This window comes from Psammomys obesus, unplaced genomic scaffold (genome assembly GCF_907164565.1).
Source record: "Psammomys obesus unplaced genomic scaffold, mPsaObe1.curated_primary_1811, whole genome shotgun sequence".
Classification (NCBI taxonomy): domain Eukaryota; kingdom Metazoa; phylum Chordata; class Mammalia; order Rodentia; family Muridae; genus Psammomys; species Psammomys obesus.
Genome location: NW_026596117.1, coordinates 27,562,335 through 27,581,360, shown reverse-complemented (window position 1 = coordinate 27,581,360; position 19,026 = coordinate 27,562,335). Strand labels below are relative to the sequence as shown.

Sequence of the window (19,026 nt, the reverse complement as noted above, 5' to 3'; positions counted from 1 at the left end):
TTGAAACAGTATTTTGTTTTCTTGTAGAACTTAATATTTTTTGGTGGGGGCAGCTGGACTGAGTAAAAGATAAAAGATATTTTGGATAGACAAAGGAGTGTATTTTTTTTCTTTTCCAATTCTGAAAATAATATTTGTTCAAGTGTGTAGGCTTTAATTTTCATTTAAAAATCCAAATAGCACACAAGAGGATTAATAATCTTTATATAAGAAGTGCCAAACAATATTTTAAATATTTTAATAACATCATACCATCTTCAAAATTATTGATGATAAGGACTGAGATGGCAGCTTGGTGGATACCAGCATTTACTGTGTGAATATAGGGGTCTCAGTATCAGTCACAAGCAATCAAGTAAAGATCCAGAATGGTTGCATCTGCCTGCAATCCTAATCTAGGTCCAGGGGTCTTTTCTGAGACTGATACTACAATCAAGGACCATGTATGTAGATAACCTAGAATCCCTGTACAGATGTAGCCTATGGCAGCTCAGTGTCCAAGTGGGTTAAGGGAACAGGGGCTGTTCACTGACATGGATTCAGTGGCTGGCTTTTTGATCACTTCCCCCTGAGAGGGGAGCAGCCTTACCAGGCCACAGAGAAAAACAGTGCAGCTAGTTCTGATGAGACCTGATAGGCTAGGATCAGAAGGAAGGGGAGGAGGACCTCCTTTATTAGTGTAGTGGGGGAGGGCTATGGGAGGGGAAAAAGGAGGGAGGGCAGGATTGTGAAGGAGTGTATTCTTTAAAAAAAAAAAAAAAAGAATTTCAGTTTACAACTATAGGATGCCTGCAGTTGAATTTGCCATGCTGTTTAACATTAGCAGAATGCAGTGGTAAGCAGGAGTGAGGGTGTTTTACATCCTCATAGCATTTATAGAGATGTCTGTTTTGAAAGGCACATGGTTTCTTTAAGTTCTGACAGTCACATGGATAGGACATGAGCTGCTGTGTGATAGCCAGAGGTCACTGTTAGATAGATGTGGGGCTGAGGTCCTGGACCCTTGTTTATTATGCATGAGGACCACCGCAAACTGTTACATTGAACCTTTGGGTGATTCCCTATGTTAGAGCACCTGCTCTGAGCAGACATTATTTCTGTGGAAGTAGAACCTAATTCCAGTAGGAAACCCTTAGAAGACAAAGAAAAGCTTAGTCTGAGTCTTTTCATGCCCCCTTTTGTTGATACTTTTTTCTCACACAGACCTCTGCTCTTAAACTCATAAATTATCTCCATATGAAACATTGAATTTGGCCCTCCTGTCCTTGAGGCTTAATTGTGGAATATATATACATTGAGAGTGGATTCTTTGTCTTTGGGCTTTTTAGATTTCAAAGTGCTGAAATCTAAATGTCATGGTCCCTTGCATTAAGACAGTTGTGGCATTAAAAGTCAAGTCTGAAAAGATAGAGAAGGCCTCCAAACCTATGCATGAATGACTGTGTCAAAGAACGATTCCCATTCCTTTTTGAGAAGTCTGTAGAGGTAGCAGAGGCCATGAGCTCTGGGTTGTGCTCTGGTTGTGCCAGAGTCCCCTTGTCTGCCTCACATGTTCACTTGATGATTGCTGCAGGTCCTGCTTCTCAGCTTGAAATGCCTGTTTTATTTATTTATTTATTTTTATTTTTATTTTGTTGTTGTTGTTGCCCTGAGAGCACTGAGATAATTTATGTCAAGTAAACGGAATAGGAACTGTTAGTTCTTTTCTTCTTATATATTTTATCTCTCCTGTGAATCAAAGAACTGTGGGAAAGATGTAGAAACTTCCTAGTGAAGTTCACATATTTGCAGAGTCCCCATTCCACTGGTGAGGGTGTTGTTTGAGTGCCAGTGTCTTAGCGTCTCACACTTCGGTCCTTCCTTAGGTTGTGTACTCATGGGATTAACAGCTTTGATCTAGTACTAAATACGATGGAAACATTTGAAAATGGCCCTAGGTTTCTGCTGTCACTCATTTTGATGGGCTATTTTTCAGTTCTGTTCATCACAGTAACTTTCATCTTTCATCATGATTTCTACCTCTGTTACAACTCACCACCAGCTCTGATTTTAAGATTTTGGAAGGATTGACAGGGACTTTCGTAGTTCACAATAGTTAAGAAAAAGCTTGTTAACTGGGAACAGAATTACATCCACAGAATAGCATTAATAGCACTAGAGGGATGAACAGCCAGGAGCCAGCTTAACTTGTTTACAGTGCTAGCTTTGTGCAGCAAAATGTTATGTATTCTTTTTGGTTTACATTTAAAGAAATTACTTTTTACCTTTCAGAAAAAACAAGGAGGGAAATGACAACCAAAGGTTCTACAGGCATGGAAGTTCTGTTGGCAACATTGGAGGTATGCCACTAACAGCCTTCACTGGTGTAACTCACAAAAGGGCCGCTGAAGTGAATGCACACACACACACACACACACACACACACACACACACACACACACACGTGCATGTGTGTACACTTGCACACGTATGAGGAGGGATAATGAAGTGAACACACAGATGTGAGTGTGCTAATAATTTGTATTATGTAAACATCTATTTCTCAATGTTATAACAATTAAAATTCTCTTTAAAGGTTAGATATGTTAAAGCTTACTTGTGTGTGTGTGTGGGCACGCGCGTAGGAGGGACGCACCTGCCATGGCTCATGTGGATGCCAGAAGAAGGTTACATGGCATTGGTTTTCTCTTTCCCAGTTTCTGTGGGTTCTGGGTCCTTAGGCATGTGCAGCAGGAACCCTTAACTGCAGAGCCATCAGGATGGTCCCAAATCTTAATATTTTTTTAAAAAAGATCTTACTGTTTTAATTATGTGTATATGTCTGTGGGTGTGTGCAGGTGACTGTGAAGGGCAGAGGTGTTGGATCCCTTGGCACTGGAGTTACAGGTGCTAGTGAGCTGCTTGATGTGGGTGCTCAGACTGAAGCACTTGCTGCTGAGTCTGATGACCTCAGTCCAACCTCCAGGATCCACATAGTTGAAGGAGAGAGCCTGTGCTGATCAGTTGTTCCATGAACTCCATGCCACCTCCACATGCACAAATAAATAAACAGTGTAAGAAAAATGGCGAAGAAACTGAAGTTTTGATGGGACGGCAAAAGTCATTGCGATTGTCCTTAGAGAGAATGGAAGGAATCTGTCCTTTGTTAGACATAGGTTACCAGCAGGTGAAAACATGCGAAATAAAAATTGGTGTTTTAATAAAACAAATCAACTATTTGTTTCAGAACACGAAAGATCTTCAAACTATACTTAATATCCTAAGCATTCTTTTCGAGCTGGTGTCATCTGGTGAGTTTTGATTCACATTGATTCGTATTTGTAAGTAGTGACCAGAAGTGTGTTTTGTAGGCTTCGTTTAATGATTCTTGAATTATTGTTTTGAGAGATGAAATATGGTTGTTGCTTTCTGTGTGAGGGAGGGGGAAGGAAAGATGGGATGTGTGTGTGTATGTGTGTGTGCACATTCCTTTTTTACTCTCCACCTTATTCCTTTGAGGCAAGGTCTGAGCTGGAGCTTGAGGTTTTCAGCTAGGCTAGTAGCCAGCAAGCCCCATTGAACTTCCCTTCCCTGTTCTCCACAGTGCTGTGAGACTATTCCTGTCTTACCACATGGCTACTGGGATTACCTCATGGTTGCACAGCAAGCTCTTAACCACTGAGCCATTCTGCAGTACAGTGCTTTTGATATCTTCAAATTCTTTTTTCATACTTAGACAGCATCTTGAGCCCAGAATTTTGGTATCATTTGTGTTTATTTTTGTTTTTTGTATGCTGCACTTTACATAAATAAGTGAAACAAAACAAATTATGAGCTGATTGTAGTGGTACATGCCTGTCATTCCAGCATTGGCAAGGCTGGGGCAGGAGGATCCCACATTTTAAGTCTAGTCTGGGCTGTATAATGAGAACCTGTACCAAAACACAAAATATGGTTTTGATAGCATTTGGTCTTAGAAATCAGTGGTTGAAACATTCTTGAATGCCAACTAATTGTGATGCCCATTATGGGAAGGTATGCTGTTTGCAATGTCAATTTTTTTTTTTTTTTTTTTTTAGGTGGAGGTCGAAGAGCAAGTTTCTTAGTTGGCAAAGGTGGCTCACAAATACTGTTGCAACTACTTATGAATGCTAGCAAAGATTCTCCCCCACATGAGGAAGTTATGGTACAGACTCATTCCATTCTTGCAAAGATTGGACCAAAAGGTAAGACTTCTGTTTTCATGATTATTGAATCTAGATCCATCCTTGTAACTTGGAATCTTTGTGTCTTAAGCTCTTAAACTTTGAAATGTAAAGTACTACTTTTTCTTGGATTTAACAGTAGAATATTATTATTATTACTATTACTTTGCAATTAGTCAGCAAGAACTGAGGATCCAAGAGTCATAATGAGTTGTTGTGAATGTGGTGTAAAGCAGAGACATGGGAGTGTTACAGTGTGTTTCAGTGCTTGTGTGCTGTGTGCATATACATATGTGTCTACACACATGTAGGGAGGGTACATGCTGTGTGTTGAGAACTCACAAGGAGGGCTGTGAAGCAGCTGTGTGTGGAAGCGTGTGGAAGCAAGCATGCGGCTGTGACAGTGTTATCACTGAGACTCACAGTTGTAGTGTATGCAGTTCAGTACTCTGGAAACCTATTTACAAAGACTAGAGAGATGTGAAAAATTGTGAGTCCGAGCTGTAGAGGGACATGTGAAATCCACAAAGCACTGTGAGTGAGGATGGGGCCAGGGCCAGGGAGCAGCTGTTTATTTAAGGGACAGAAAATCTTGTAGTCTTTGAATGGGACCTAATCTCAGTATAGAGGTGTAGGTCTGCACAAGCCAAGAGAAGCTCCTCATACTTAAGCTTCTGCTTTGAAGCATTTGCCCTTGTCCTACATCATATATGTTGCTTTTGAAGGGTCTGACTGTGGACGTGTTATGCATTTGTATGTAGGCATGTATGTCTTCATGTAGCATGCAGGTGGCTGTTTAACTCGTACCTTTACCAGGTCATGTTTTAAAAAGTGCAGCCTTGAGACTAAATGTAGTACATAAGTCATCTTGATTCTTATTTTTCTTTAGCTTCTGTATTTGAGATTCATGAATTCCTTTTTTGATATTTTTGTAGAAAGTGAGATAAAAAGTTTTGATTATTGGTAAATATGCTAGTACACTCTTCCTCTGCTGATCAGAACCAGATCATCTTTTCCTCTTTCACTTATTTTCTTCCATTCTAGCTTACATAGGTAATTACTATACTATCTTATTCTGCATCTTAAATTTGTATTTTTCCTATTAGTATTTGTACAACTTTTCTGTTTTTATGTTATTCATTGAGGTTGAGTGATTCTTTTTTTTTTTTTTTTCTTGTGAAATGAGAGTAATTTTCACTTAGGAATATTCAATTCTTTCTGCCTTAAAATTTCTGTTGTTTATGACTTACCTCTGCTGTTCTTATTTCTTTTTTAAAACCTTATTATTCTTCAGATCTTATTGCTTAGTTTTTTGTTTTTTTTTTATGGTTGTGATCTTTTTGTGAAAATAAAAGTCAAGAACTTCTGTTCTTTATAGATACAGTAATGCTAAGAGGTAGCAATGTTCATTACCCTGAATTGCACATAATAAATATAGGGGTAGTAAGATATCACCCTGTATTCTATAAATATGTATAATTATATTAATAAGAAATTAAAAGTAAAATATTTAAGAGATGGAAATAAACTGCCTTGACTTGGTTGTTAAATGTCATTTCATGTGTTGAGTTCCATTACACTATTTTTCTATTTCTTCATACATTTTAAAAAGATTCATCTTTACCATTTTAAAGTGTGTGTGTGTGTGTGTGTGTGTGTGTAGGTACATGAATGCAGATGCCTGAGGAGTCGAGAGTTGTCAGATCTTCCTGGAACTGAACGTACATATAGTTGCGAGGTGCTTGCTATGGGTCCTGGGAGTTGAACTTGGGTTCCCTGGAAGAGTAGTAAACACATCTAACTTTTAAGCCATTTCTCCAGCTGCCCATTAGACATTTGTCTAATATTTACCACATTATTTTATATTTAACCTATTCACATTTTTATTAATTTGTATGTTATTTTATAGGTGTGAAAATAATATGTTCATATTAAATAATACTGGTAATGGACATTTAGGTTCTTTACCCTTTTTCTACCTGTATTCATGGGAGGAATATTGAATTAGACTTACTGGATAGTAGATCAGCTATGGTCTCCTCTCATTGGACTGTACATGTTGGCCTAATCTCGCCCTTCCCTGTCTTACTCTCTTGCTTGTCCCTTGATACGTGGTTGTAGGATGTACTTTGGAAGGGTAGATACTCTACATCATGCAGAAATGGTTATAATTTTGACTATTTCATGTCAGTTTTACATTTGAGATGAATGTGTAGTATAGATTTAACATGTTACTGCTTTTTTGGCAGTGCTGCTGCTTGAACCCAGAGCCCAACATGTGCCAGCCAAGCCCTCTGTCAGTGGGGTTATATCTTTGGTCTTTATTGATTTTCAAATTATTTTTGTTCAAAAGTTTTATGTGAATATATTTTTTTTAACAGATAAAAAGTTTGGAGTGAAAGCTCGAGTTAACGGGGCACTGAACGTGACTCTCAGTTTGGTCAAGCAGCACTTGCAGAACCACCGCTTGGTTCTACCTTGTCTTCAGCTCTTACGAGTGTACTCTACTAACTGTGAGTACTCAGAGGCTGCATGGATTTACTCAGGGTCCTGAAGTTATATAATACTACCTACAAAACCATCTTCAGTCTGTAAGTCTCTAAAGTTTGTGGAAAGGTAAATCTTGATATGACTCATAAGTCAACAAAAGTGATTTGGAGTAATAAGGTGAGGTGACAAAAACCTTGAGAATTCTCACCAGTTCCCTTAATTCGTGAAGGACTTGGGTGAGAGGAGAGCCTGTGGAAAAGCTTCCAGTGAAAGAGAATTGGCATCTGGGAAACTGCTTCTGTCTGTATACTAGTTGTAATTGTCAACTTGACACAATCCAGAATCTTGTGGAAAAGAGGGTCTCAATGAAGGATGGTCAAAGGCAGGTTGGCTTACGGGTGTTTTCTGTGGATGGCCACTGTGATTATGTTAAGTGAGTTGGGAAGGCCCTCCTCTTGTGAATGGTGCTGGTCCCCGGGCAGGGACTGTTACCTGCGTAAGAGTGGAGGAAGCGAGATGAGGGCAAGCATGCATGCATGTATCTATTGCTCTCTGCTCCTGACTATAGCTTATATGACCAGCTACTTCAGCCTATTGCTGCCCTGACTCCTGCTGTGATGGATGCTTGCCTGGAAATATGCACTAAATAAAACCTTTTCCCTATAAGTTGCTTTTCTCAGGGTATTTTGATCACAGCATCAGGAAACAGGTAAGATACTGTCTTAGTAAGGGTTTTTTTTTTAGTGTGAATAGACACCACAACCACAACTAAAAGAAGACATGTAATTGGGCCTGACTTGCAGTTCAGTGGTATAGTCCACTATTGGTGGGAAACATGGTGACGTGCAGGCAGACCCGGTGCTGGGAATGAGCTCAGAGTTCTACATCTTGATCCACAGGTAGCAGGAAGAGCAAGTGAGCAACAATAGGCCTGTCGTGAGCATTTGAGACCTCAAAGCACACCTCCTATGCACACACACAAACACACACACAAACACCCCCACACACTATGCATACAAATTAGAAATAAATTATAGGCCATTTGTATATCCTGAAAAAAATATTATATGCAGTGCAAGGTATATGTGTACATACATGTATATGTACACACTGATAGTTCAGTTGAAAGTATGTTCAGAAAGGCAACGGATATCTTTAAGACTAAAAAGAACATAGGGGAATGACACAGGGCTCACTGTGTCAGCCTGGCTCATTGTGTCAACCAGGCTAGCCTCAACTCAGAGATCTGCCTGCCTCTGCCTCCTGAGTGCTGGGATTAAGGGGTGTGCCACCACACCCAGTTTATGTGTAGTTTCTTTAAAGTAACGTGTATTCAGAATTAAAAAAAAAACTGGGCACAGTTTTCTCACTGTTCTCTGTAGAACACCAACATTGTTGTTTCGTATGCTCAGGGTCTGTTTAGTGAAGGTCCTGGCACATCTCGCTAGGTTGGACTCTGCAGAGTTCTGTAAGCTCTGTGCTGGCTGTTGAAACACACATCTAGTTTGTTGCCGCTCAGTACTTGTTTTCTCACCTTCCGGTTTGCAGGCCATGTGTCCCATGTTCATACCCGTGGTTCTCATACTAACATTGTTCATGCTATACCTCCTGAGCTGCCGCAGAGCCATTCTTCTTAACGTTACCTGACTCTCTCATTGCTGACTCCTGTTCACGTTGAGTGAGCTCAGACATCGTTTTCTCCAGAAATCCCTCTGTCTCACTCTGAAATGGGGATGCCTCATGGAATGAAACAGCCTCTAGCTCCTCCTGCATCTAGAAAATGACATAGTAATCATCTCCGTTCTGTTTTTCTTGCTATACTCAGGTTGCTTCTTTTCTTTTATTCCCAACATCCACTTTTCTGGTGTCATTTCATAATAACTCTTTAGGATGCTCGTTGCTTCCAACTTGCCATAAAAAAATAGCAAAATACCAACCAACCAACTCAGACCCCCAATCCCTACAGCAGACCTTCATAGTGTACAGGGTAGCTTGCATTCATGTTGAGTAAATACTTCGAAATGTTTTTGGATTCATCACTAAGGTTCAAATCACTTTCTATCTTTTTCTTGTTTCTCAGCTGTGAACTCAGTATCTTTAGGTAAAAATGGAGTTGTGGAGCTGATGTTTAAAATCATTGGACCATTCAGTAAGAAGAATTCCGGTCTTATGAAGTGAGTACATGTTTTGATGTGAGTAGAAGTTTGTCTTTAGTCATCCAAGCTTCATGGCCTTGATATGTAGCTAAGCAGTTGAAGTCAGTTTTGTCTAGAGTCTTTAGTTCTTAAATAGTGATTTTTTTAATAATGATAAAGATGTTAATCAAAGCTTAATCTTTAAATTAGAGATTTTTAGTTTAGTAAGTATAGTGTTTTTAGAGATGATGACTTTGAATGCCTGTAGACCTTATGAGAGAAAGTTGGCCATTTCCAGAGCATCACTCACTGAGACCTTTGTTGAGTGCCTACTGTCGTCCTCACCCAGTTTGCTGATCTTCTAATGACTCGTTCCTTCTCATGATTACCTGATGTATCTTAATATTAAACAGCTTTATTTTGCCCAAATCATGTTATTCTTTTTATCTTTTCTTGTCTTGGATATATGTTGGTGTATGAGTGTATATATGTACTTACTTTAAGGTTGTATTGTATGTATATTTTTTCATTAATTTATAGGTCTTGTAACTTCAGAAATGCAGTGCTCTGTGTTAGGGGTTATACTCAGTGTAGGTCTACTGAGGTTTTTTTATACTCACACAGCAAGGCTCATGATGTGTCCTGCCCTGTGGATGGCAGTGAGTCATCATTGTCCTGTCCTTTATGCTACTGCCACAGTGCTGTTTGCGTGTTTCACTGTAGGTTGTTGAGTAAATCGTCGGTGTTTCCTGTGGTGTTGTTATCTTTCCCAGCTAGTTAATAGCCACTTCAGCACACACCTCTATTAAATAAGGATGGAAAATTCCTACCACTGCCACAAAGATATCAGCAGGATAAAGCCTTAATAGAAAATAATCTCCATGTTTTTGGGTTGCCTTGAGTCATACTTTTGTGTGGATTTGTTTAGCTGAAAAACAAGTTACACACATTGTTCCCCAGGATCTTTAGGGAGCTTACAACTTCTCAGCTCTGTGAACTCCCACTATAGCCACTGGCCAGTATTCTGCCATTGCTGTTTCATCCTTCATTCTGTTCATGCAGTCTATCTGCCATTGCATTTGATCTGTAAATTTTCAGTTGGATTATCAGATCCAAACTCTTTTTATTGCCCTAAGTTCATTTTTGTACCCAACAATATTAATAGTGATTCATTTCCTGTTTGTAACTGCTAACAAAATACCTTCTTGCTACTTGGCTTATTTGGATCAAGGTTCAAATAACTTTTATTTGTTGGTTGCATCTCATAATTCTTTGAAAATAACAAACAGGCCATTGTTCTGTTGTGATATTGAAGGGTCTGTGTGATGTGTAAAATATATCACATTCTAGATCAGGTGACTCTGCACATGTCTTGGCATATAGGTGTGTCCTTTATGTGTGCTTGCGGCTTGCCTACATTTTATTTTTTTATATTTTTCTTTTTAAAATTTATTTTTATTTTTTTAATTAATTACAGTTTCTTCACTTTGTATTTCAGCTGTAGCCCCCTCCCTCATCCCCTGCCAATCCCGCCCTCTCTCCCTTTTCTGCTCCTATGCCTCTCCCCCAGTCCAGGGATAGGGGACATCCTCCTCCCCTTCCTTCTGACTCTAGCCTATCAGGTCTCATCAGGACTGGCTGCATTGTCATCCTCTGTTTCTTAGCAAGGCTGCTCCCTCTGGTGGGGGGTTGTATGTGTGATCAAAGAGCCAGCCATTGAATTCATGTCAGAGACAGTCCCTGTTCTTCTTACTAGGGAACCCACTTGGAGACTGAGCTGCCGGGGGCTACATCTGAGCAGGGGTTCTAGGTTACCTCCATGCATGGTCCTCGGTTGGAGTATCAGTCTCAGAAAAGACCCCTGGACACAGATTTTTTGGTTCTGTTGCTCTCCTTGTGGCATTCCTGTCCCCTCCAGGTCTTTCTATCTCCCCCTTCTTTCATAAGATCCTCTGTATTCTGCCCAAAGTTTGGCTATGAGTCTCAGCATCTGTTTTAATACTCTGCTGGGTAGAGTCTTTCAGAGGCTCTCTGTGATAAGCTCCTGTCCTGTTCTGTTTTCTCCCTCTTCTGATGTCCATCCCGTTTGCCTTTCTGAATGAAAATTGAGCATTTTATCCAGGGTCCTTTTCCTTGAGTAGCTTCTTTAGGTGCACAGATTTTAGTATGTTTATCCTATATTATATGTCTAATATCCACTTATAAGTGAGCATATGCCCTGTGTGTCTTTCTGCTTCTGGAATACCTCACTCAGGATGATCTTCTCTATTTCCCACCATTTGCCTGCAAGTTTCATTTCCTTATTTTATTTTTATATGGAACGCTTCGCACATCCTTGGGCAGGGGCCATGCTAATCTGTCTGCTCTTCAAGAGGTCCATAGTTCAATTCCCAGCAACCACATGATGGCTCACAACCATCTGGAATGAGATTCTGTGCCCTCTTTGGCATATAGGTATACATGCAGACAGAACACTGTATTCATACATAATAAATAACTAAATAAATCTTAAAAAAAAATAAAATGTTTGTCTCACAACTAGTGAAACCCACGTAACAGAGTGAGTGTGGTGCAGTGGGCTGTGCAGGCAGATGGTGTGGCCTCTGAATGTTGTCCTACAGCTCACTGACACCACAATCCAAAGTATGTTACTTAGCCTGCCACTCTCTTTTCTGGATTTAAAGATAGATAGTATTGATGTCTTTGTTATAAATTAAAGGGATTTACTGAGGTGAGTCTCAGGAGCACAGATGTATTAATACGACATTTGTTTAGTTGAGCAGTATGGGAGTTGTGTGAGAGTGAGCCCAGGGTGTACCCACGAGCAGTTTTAATGGTTCTGGGGACTGGGCTGTGGCTTTGTACATACAAGCAACTGGTGTGCTGTGAGCTGTCGTCCAAGGCCTGTTTGCATTTATGTTTCATTACCCGTAATATGTAAAGAAGTACACCTTTAGTGTAAGGACCGTGACCTTCCTACGTGATCTCTACATGGTTCTCTTGTACCCATGCTACCACAGCTAATATAAAATGCTCATAGGAGAAATGGAACATTTCAAAATTATGTTTGAATTGCAGTGTAGGCTGGTGGAGCTTGAGGGACAGCTCGTCCAGTCCTGGGTTCAGAATGCAGCACTACAAATAAACCAATGAGGTGTTGTTATAATGTACCACGTGGGCCATTTCCAGAGCTGTGTAGAACAACAGGCCTAAAGGTTCTGAGAGAAGAGCATAGTTATCTACTGGTATTCAGTGTGTGAGTTGCTGTTCATGCGGTGGTGTGCAGAGACAGCGCTGGAGAGTCAGCCTTTGTCTCCCACCTTGTTGAGGCAGGGCCATTTTTGTCGATCTTGCAGCTGCACTGTTATCTAGCCTAGCTGGCCAGCAAGCTTCTGGCCTGCCCTCCAGTCTTTCCCTCCTTTCCTGCAGAGGAGGGTAAGGTACCAGATGCACACTGTGGATATAGTTTTTATGTGTGTCCAGGAGTCCAGGCTTACACTGCTAGTGCCTTGACCCATGGAGGCTGCTACCCTAGCTTTCTGTTTGTATTCTTACCTCTAAAACTTTTTTCATTTATTTATTTGCTTATCTGTCTGCTGTGTGCATGTGTGTGTGTGTGTGTGTGCATGTGTGTGCGTGTGTGTGTGCGTGCGTGCGCGCACACCAGTTTGTTCTATGTGTTCAGATAATTGGAGAACAACTTGCTGGGAGAAAGCCTTTCCTTCCACCACATGATCCTGGAAATTGAACTCAGGTCACGCAGCTCACTAGTAAGTGATTTTACCTGCTAAGCCATCTGGCTGTGCCTCTGCTTATATTTTTAAAAGAACTTAAAAAGAAAGTTTATATTTATTTTAAACCATTCAGTAGCCAAACATTGATGTCCTTATTGTCATTTTTTTAGAAATACAGCCATTTCTGTCCTAGTTAATGACATTTGGAACTTTCTATTGTGCTTTCTTCTTAAATAATGCCTTATTTAAAAGGAAAGGATCTGAGGAGACTCACATTTGCAGCCTAAAGCTTTCCTTTAGGAATCTTTTCCTTTGATGGTTTTAGATTTAAACTTAAACTGTTAGCACAGAACGCAGCAGTCCAGGAAGTTATCATAGCTGTGCTCTTCAGAGTCCTGTGAACTTGTCTTCCCTCCTATAAGGAGAGCAGTCAAGTTGTATTGGGGTTCAGCTCATACTGAAGGTCAATGCTAGGACTGACCTCCAACTTAAGGTGGCTGTGCTAGCTTCATTAATAACTAAACATAACCTTCTTCCTCATTGTTTGTAGGCTACCCTTTAGGTTCTTGTTGTTAGTATTCTTCTGTGTGAGAAATATGAAAATTGGAAAACTAGGAGAAAGCATAAATCTTTTAATCACTTAACACAGTATGAACTATTCATTTAAATTTTAAAACTATAATAAACTCACATTATCCTCTAAGTTTAGTATTTAATTCTTGTTCAAAAATTGCCATTGGGGACTGGAGAGATGGCTCAGAGGTTAAGAGCAGTGGCTGTTCTTCCAGAGGTCCTGAGTTCAAATCTCAGCAACCACATGGTATCTCACAACCATCTATAATGAGATCTGATGCCCTCTTCTGGCATGCAGGCACATATGCAGGCAATGTATTGTAGAAATTGCCATTGGCTTATCAGTGTCATAGAGTTTCAGAGTCATTTTGTTTTGTTTTGTTTTTGTTTCTTCAAGACAGAGTTTCTCTGTGTAGCTCTGGCTGTTCTGGACTTGCTATCAGGCAGGCCTCAAACTCAGAGATCCATCTGCCTCTGCCTCCTTGGGTGTTGTAATTAGAGGTGTGTACCCAGCTGTTTCAGAGTTTTTTATGCTGAAGCTTTCCAATACTGTTTTGGTAAGTTTTCAAGATGACTGCAAGTTGATAGTTTCTTTTAATTTAGTGCAGCTGTGGATCATGCTCAGTGCCACTGGTGTGAGAGGTCTGTTTACACTTCAGCTTCCAACATGAACAGTAAACGTATGTACACCCACACTTGTGCGCACACACACTTTTGAGAAAAGCTCTAGCTAAATGTAAGGAAATGGAAGTCAATAGGTACTTGTGCCCAGTGCTGGAAATGACAGGTATTTATAAATGCCCCTCAGCTCTAGAACCTGGACACCCCATCTCAGTTTCTCAGAAGGCTGTTCTCTCTGGAAGCTCTGGGAGTGCCTTCTTCCTGCCTTTTTGCTAGTTTTTGATGGTTTGCTGGCAAGACTTCAGAAGTCCTTGGCAGTTGTTGCTTCTTATCGTCTGCTTTCAGCCTCAGTTGATGGTGTTCTCTGTGTGTGTTTGCCTTACAGGGTCTTCTTTAAGGACCCAGTCAAGTTGTATGAATAGCCCACTACCTGCACGTGATCTCATGTTAGCTGTTGTATCTTCAGTGACCCTGCTTCCTGATGAGGCTAGCGATGTGGGGTGTACTTCGTCTTGTGACAGTGATTAAGTTAACTACATATGTTGATACTTGGTGAACGTTCTGGTTGTCTGCTCTCTGCATTTTGCCTTGTTCCTTGAAATAACTTATATGTGACTTCTGTCTGTGCACAGTGGCTGCTATTAAAATAGTGTTCATGATAGTAGCTGTTATAAAACAAAAAGGTTTAAAAAAGAGAGACTATTATATCGAAATGGCAAGAAATGCTGAGAGCTGTCCATTCCTGGATATAAAGAATGCCATCATACCCTGGGCCTTGCAGCTTTTGTTGTTGAATGCTCAGAGGCGTATGCACTTTGTTTCGGTTTTAGTTCTACTTTCTCCCTGCTACCAGGGATTGATCTTAGAGCCTCTTCCATGGATCTGTATCCTCCATGGGTTTTACCACTGTGTGGAGGGGTTTATAAAACAGTAAAGGTTAAACAAGGCTCTGCAAAGAGGCAGAGTTGCTAGTTCTCTTTGAGGTCACCCCATGGGACAGGGTGACACCTGTCTGCCACAGTACACTGGCCATCCTCAGGGACAGTGGGTGCAGGTGCATGTGTGTGCTACCTTCTTACGCTTTAGAGGCACAGTTCTGAGTGTTAGCTTCATGTCCACAGGCGCACAGGACGTTTAGGTCATAAGAAGAGATGAACAGTGAGGCCAAACAAGCTTCAGTTTATATTAGTGCTGTTATACTCAGTCTTGATAGTGTGACAACTCCACACATTGGGAATTTTCAGCATTCCAGAAGGCTGTCAAGCTTGCAGACCTTCATGGAAAACCTAGCACTCAAGATCTAGTGAAGGTGTCACGGCAGCAGCACCTGCCCCTGTTGGGTGCTCCGTGTGCTGTATCTGAGGGGATCAGAGGCCTGTACCAGAAGAGAAAGCACTTTGTGGATGGCTATCCTGCCTGTCTACCCTTTTTTGTCCCATCTACCCTTGGGAGTGGCTGCAGTGGCCACACGGCTCACCAAGAGCTCCATGTTGATTTCTTTAGAGAGAGACCTTTCTGATTTTGTAATTGTCTTTATCAACAAAGGGCTTATATTATTTTGCATACAAGATTTATTATTTGGTTTTTGGCATATCATAGCTTAAGTTCTATAGCTTCTCTATCCATAAAGCATCGATTTTTGTTGTAGTTGTTTCTAGGTTTGATTGTGAGTCAGTATTCATCTCATGGCAGACCTTCTGGTCACTTACACTCTGTGTGTCTTCTGGTCACTTACACTCTGTGTGTCTTTGTCTGTTTACTGCTTCCCTTTTATCACCAACACATGGACCTGCTACGTTGCCAGAGTTCTAACTTCTTATGTTGTTTTTGTAGTAAGTGTGTACATTCTCTTATGTAAGGTAGATTGTAAAATTATCTGAAGTGATGTTTGTTTTAATTTATACCCATGAAGGAGTGTGTAGTAGGCATTCAACAAATGCTAATGGTGAGTGAAATACTTAAGCTTGATAATACAAATTTTAAGTGAAAATTATGGTTGTTAACATCTTATAAGCAGATATTATAGTATGTAGGCTTACCGTTTTGAAGTTGAAACTGAGGGCCTTTTTGTTATACTCCCCCCAACCAGTAGCTCACTTTTTATAAACCATTTGAATTCAGGCTTTCTACAGTGATAGATAATGTGTCCATACAGCTGCTTTTGGCAGCTGATATCACTGTGGGTAACTGAGTATGCTCAAGAAAATGTATGTACTTTCAATTTTTAGGGTTTGTTCCATGTCTTATGAAGGGATAATTAGGTTTCCTTCTAAGTTGCACGGTTTATAGTTATCCTTCTGTCTAAGGGTTCTAGCACATGGCACTGCAAAACTGTAAAATAAGAAATGGAGACATCTGTGGAACTCTGTAGACCTGAATTAGATCATTACAGCTTGTCCTTATTTTAATTCCTTTGTAACCAGGGCCCTGGGTCTTCACTTTATGTACTCTCAAAAGGTCAAATGCAGATTCTGTAATTGATTTCATCTCTCCAACTGTGACATGAACGCTTAGATAAAGTGCTTTGAGTATTTTAATCTTACCTGATTTTGAACTCAGGGAGAGATGCACACACGGAATACCAATAATCAGTGTTGTCGCAGGAGTAAATGCATTTTGGAATGGCTAATAGACAAGATAAGATTTGACAGGATTGCATGCATTTATTGTAGAGTCATTTCACTAGTTTTGTTGTTGTTTGTGTTTTCTTGTTGTGTTGACAGGGTTGCTTTAGACACTCTTGCTGCATTGCTAAAATCAAGTAAGTTTTTAAATACTAGAAATCATAGTGATTAAAATCTCTATATATCTATGTTCAAGAAGCTGAAAATTAGACTTAGTGTATGTAGTTAAAGCTAGTTTCTTACAGTCAAAGCTCCTGATAGATTAATTTCTCAGAAAATGATGCTTATATAACATTTCTGTACTTTCTTTTAATGACAAGTCTTTATGCTGTGTCAGTAAGTTAGAAGTATGAAAACGATGCACTTGAATAAATTATCCAAATCAAAGGAATAAACTAGCCTAATAAGCATGTCTTTATAATGTATAGCAGCTTCATAGAACATAAATTTAACATAGTGACTTTTATTAGAAATTGTTTTTTACCGTAAGTTCAAATTTATAATATTTAAAAAGTGACATGGTATAAACTTGGAACAGTGATAAATTCACCTGCATGGAACTCACTGTCTTCAGAGCTGAAGCATTGTCCTATGATGCTTTTGAATAAGTGCTGAATGTATTGAGATTTGTTTCATACATGCTCAGTATGTTTTTGAAATATTTTCATAGTATTCTCCCTATGATCAGGTGCTAAGTAACATTTAATCTTGACATTTAGTCTGAAAGATCTCTCTCGATGGCTTTTATATGCCCTCCTTTCCCAGTATACAACAGGCAGTTGGTCAAAGACTGTTGTCAGGGGTGGGACCACCTTGTTTACTAAGTTTTCATGGCTATCTGTATTTTAAGAGTAACATGATTAATTAAAAGTGTGATCTTGCTGGCACAGTGGCAAACACCTGTTATCCTAGGAAGTGGAAAGCAGAGGCAGAGGGATTTCCAGCAAGTTCAAGGCTAACTGGGTCTACATAGTAAATTTCAGGTCATTTGTGGCTACATAATAAGATTCTTTCTTTAAAAAAAAAAAAAGAGTAAAGTTAACTTAAAAATATGGCTTTTGTTTTTACCAGAATTTTTGTTTACACTATTACCCTTGGGATGAAATGGTGGGTTTCAGTGGGGCAACTCTTTTGTCTATGAAGTGATAAAGTGTCAACCAGGGTCATGTGATGAAGCAAAGCATCTGTTGAGTGGTTTTTATCTCCTACCTCTTAAAATACACACCACACAACATGGGACACTTAATACTGCACAGTGATGTTTACTGGCAGGCTGCATCGTTTGAAATGGACCAGCACATTTTGGAGCATCCTCCCTTGTATTTTCAGATCTTGCTTATTGTGGGGCAGCCACTTACGTTAGTGGATAAATTTGCTCTCTAAAATGTGTGTGGTATGGGAAGTGTATATGGGAGTAATGAGTGTCATATGAGTGCAGCCAGGGCCTGCACTGGGATGCAAATCAGATGAACTGGCTTCGTACAATACTTGAGGGGGAAGGACAGACAGGCTCCCAGGGAGTTTTGGACCCTGAGTTTATGAATAAAACCCTTCACTAATTTGTTTTAATTGTGCTCACTGCAGATTGTAGATTGCTCTCATCATTTTTTAAGGGCCAGGTCAGCACCTATGTTTGAATTATAATGAATTCTTTATTTAGCATGTTAATTTTAAAAATAATATTTCCCCTAAGTACTGTTTAGGCTGATGTAGATTCCAGCAGAAACAAAGATGTAAATATGACAATGACCATAAAACTTTTCATTAAGTCTTTACAGCCAACATAGGCTTGTGCACTTTGAAGTTGTATAAAGAAAAGTGTGTATTCACTTGAAAGACCTTTTTGTTGTTGTTTCTGAGACAACATCTGACCTGTTCAGGCTGGCATGAACTTGCTAGGTAGACTAGGATGACTTTGAACTCTGGTCCTCCTGCCTTCGCATCCTGAGAGCTGGGAATACAGTGTACACCTTTCTGTCCAGTGTGTGGTGCTGGGGGCTGAACCACAGGACATTGTGCCCATAGGCAAGCATCTTATCCACTGAGTTAGGTCCCTAGCCTAAAATACAAGAAAATTTTGTTAGTCAAAGCAATTGAACTGATAATATAGATAGCAATAGCCTTGCAGAAAGCTAGACAAGAGAGGGTCTTTTTGTTTGGTTTTGTTTCTCTCTCATTTGAGACAAGATCTTGTTGCAATAGGCCAGGCTGGCAGTCCTCCTGTTTCCACCACTCGGTGATGGCAAGGCATGTACTGCACACCCAGTCTGCAAGAGAGGTTTTCAAAATGCTGCCACAAGAAAACTGTGTCCTCTTGATGAGTACTTTGTACCTCTCTAGTGTCAGCAGTTAAGGTTGCATCATCTTGGAGTCCATAACATAAGCCAAGGCCCCTTGGTGGGTAAATGTGAGATTAAGAAGGGATTAGAGCTTGTTTGTGTCTAAGTAACCACAGGTGGGTTGGTCCCCATTCTTCTGCCCTTGCAGCCATTTATAGACCTGCCACAGCAGCTCTGTGTAGTGCTCTGTGCTGCCATGATGGCGTTCATGGCTGCTCTTTTGCGTCACAATCTTAAGTGTAAGAAAGTCAGTTCAAATTTATGAATTTCTATTAGTTGTAGTCCATTAAAAGTGACCAATTTCAGAAAACCTATAGTTTTTTTTT

General features: G+C 40.0%; 1 protein-coding gene across 1 annotated transcript in view; it reads left to right on the top strand.

Moving 5' to 3' along the window:
* Positions 1 to 19,026, top strand: part of Agtpbp1 (ATP/GTP binding carboxypeptidase 1) — a 60,522-nt gene that overhangs the window by 20,993 nt on the left and 20,503 nt on the right. Inside the window, exons 4-9 of the mRNA XM_055629264.1 lie at positions 2,272 to 2,339; positions 3,227 to 3,290; positions 4,059 to 4,205; positions 6,566 to 6,697; positions 8,755 to 8,848; positions 16,461 to 16,498. Coding sequence (XP_055485239.1) covers positions 2,272 to 2,339; positions 3,227 to 3,290; positions 4,059 to 4,205; positions 6,566 to 6,697; positions 8,755 to 8,848; positions 16,461 to 16,498 — 543 coding nt within the window. The remainder of the gene's footprint in view (positions 1 to 2,271; positions 2,340 to 3,226; positions 3,291 to 4,058; positions 4,206 to 6,565; positions 6,698 to 8,754; positions 8,849 to 16,460; positions 16,499 to 19,026) is intronic.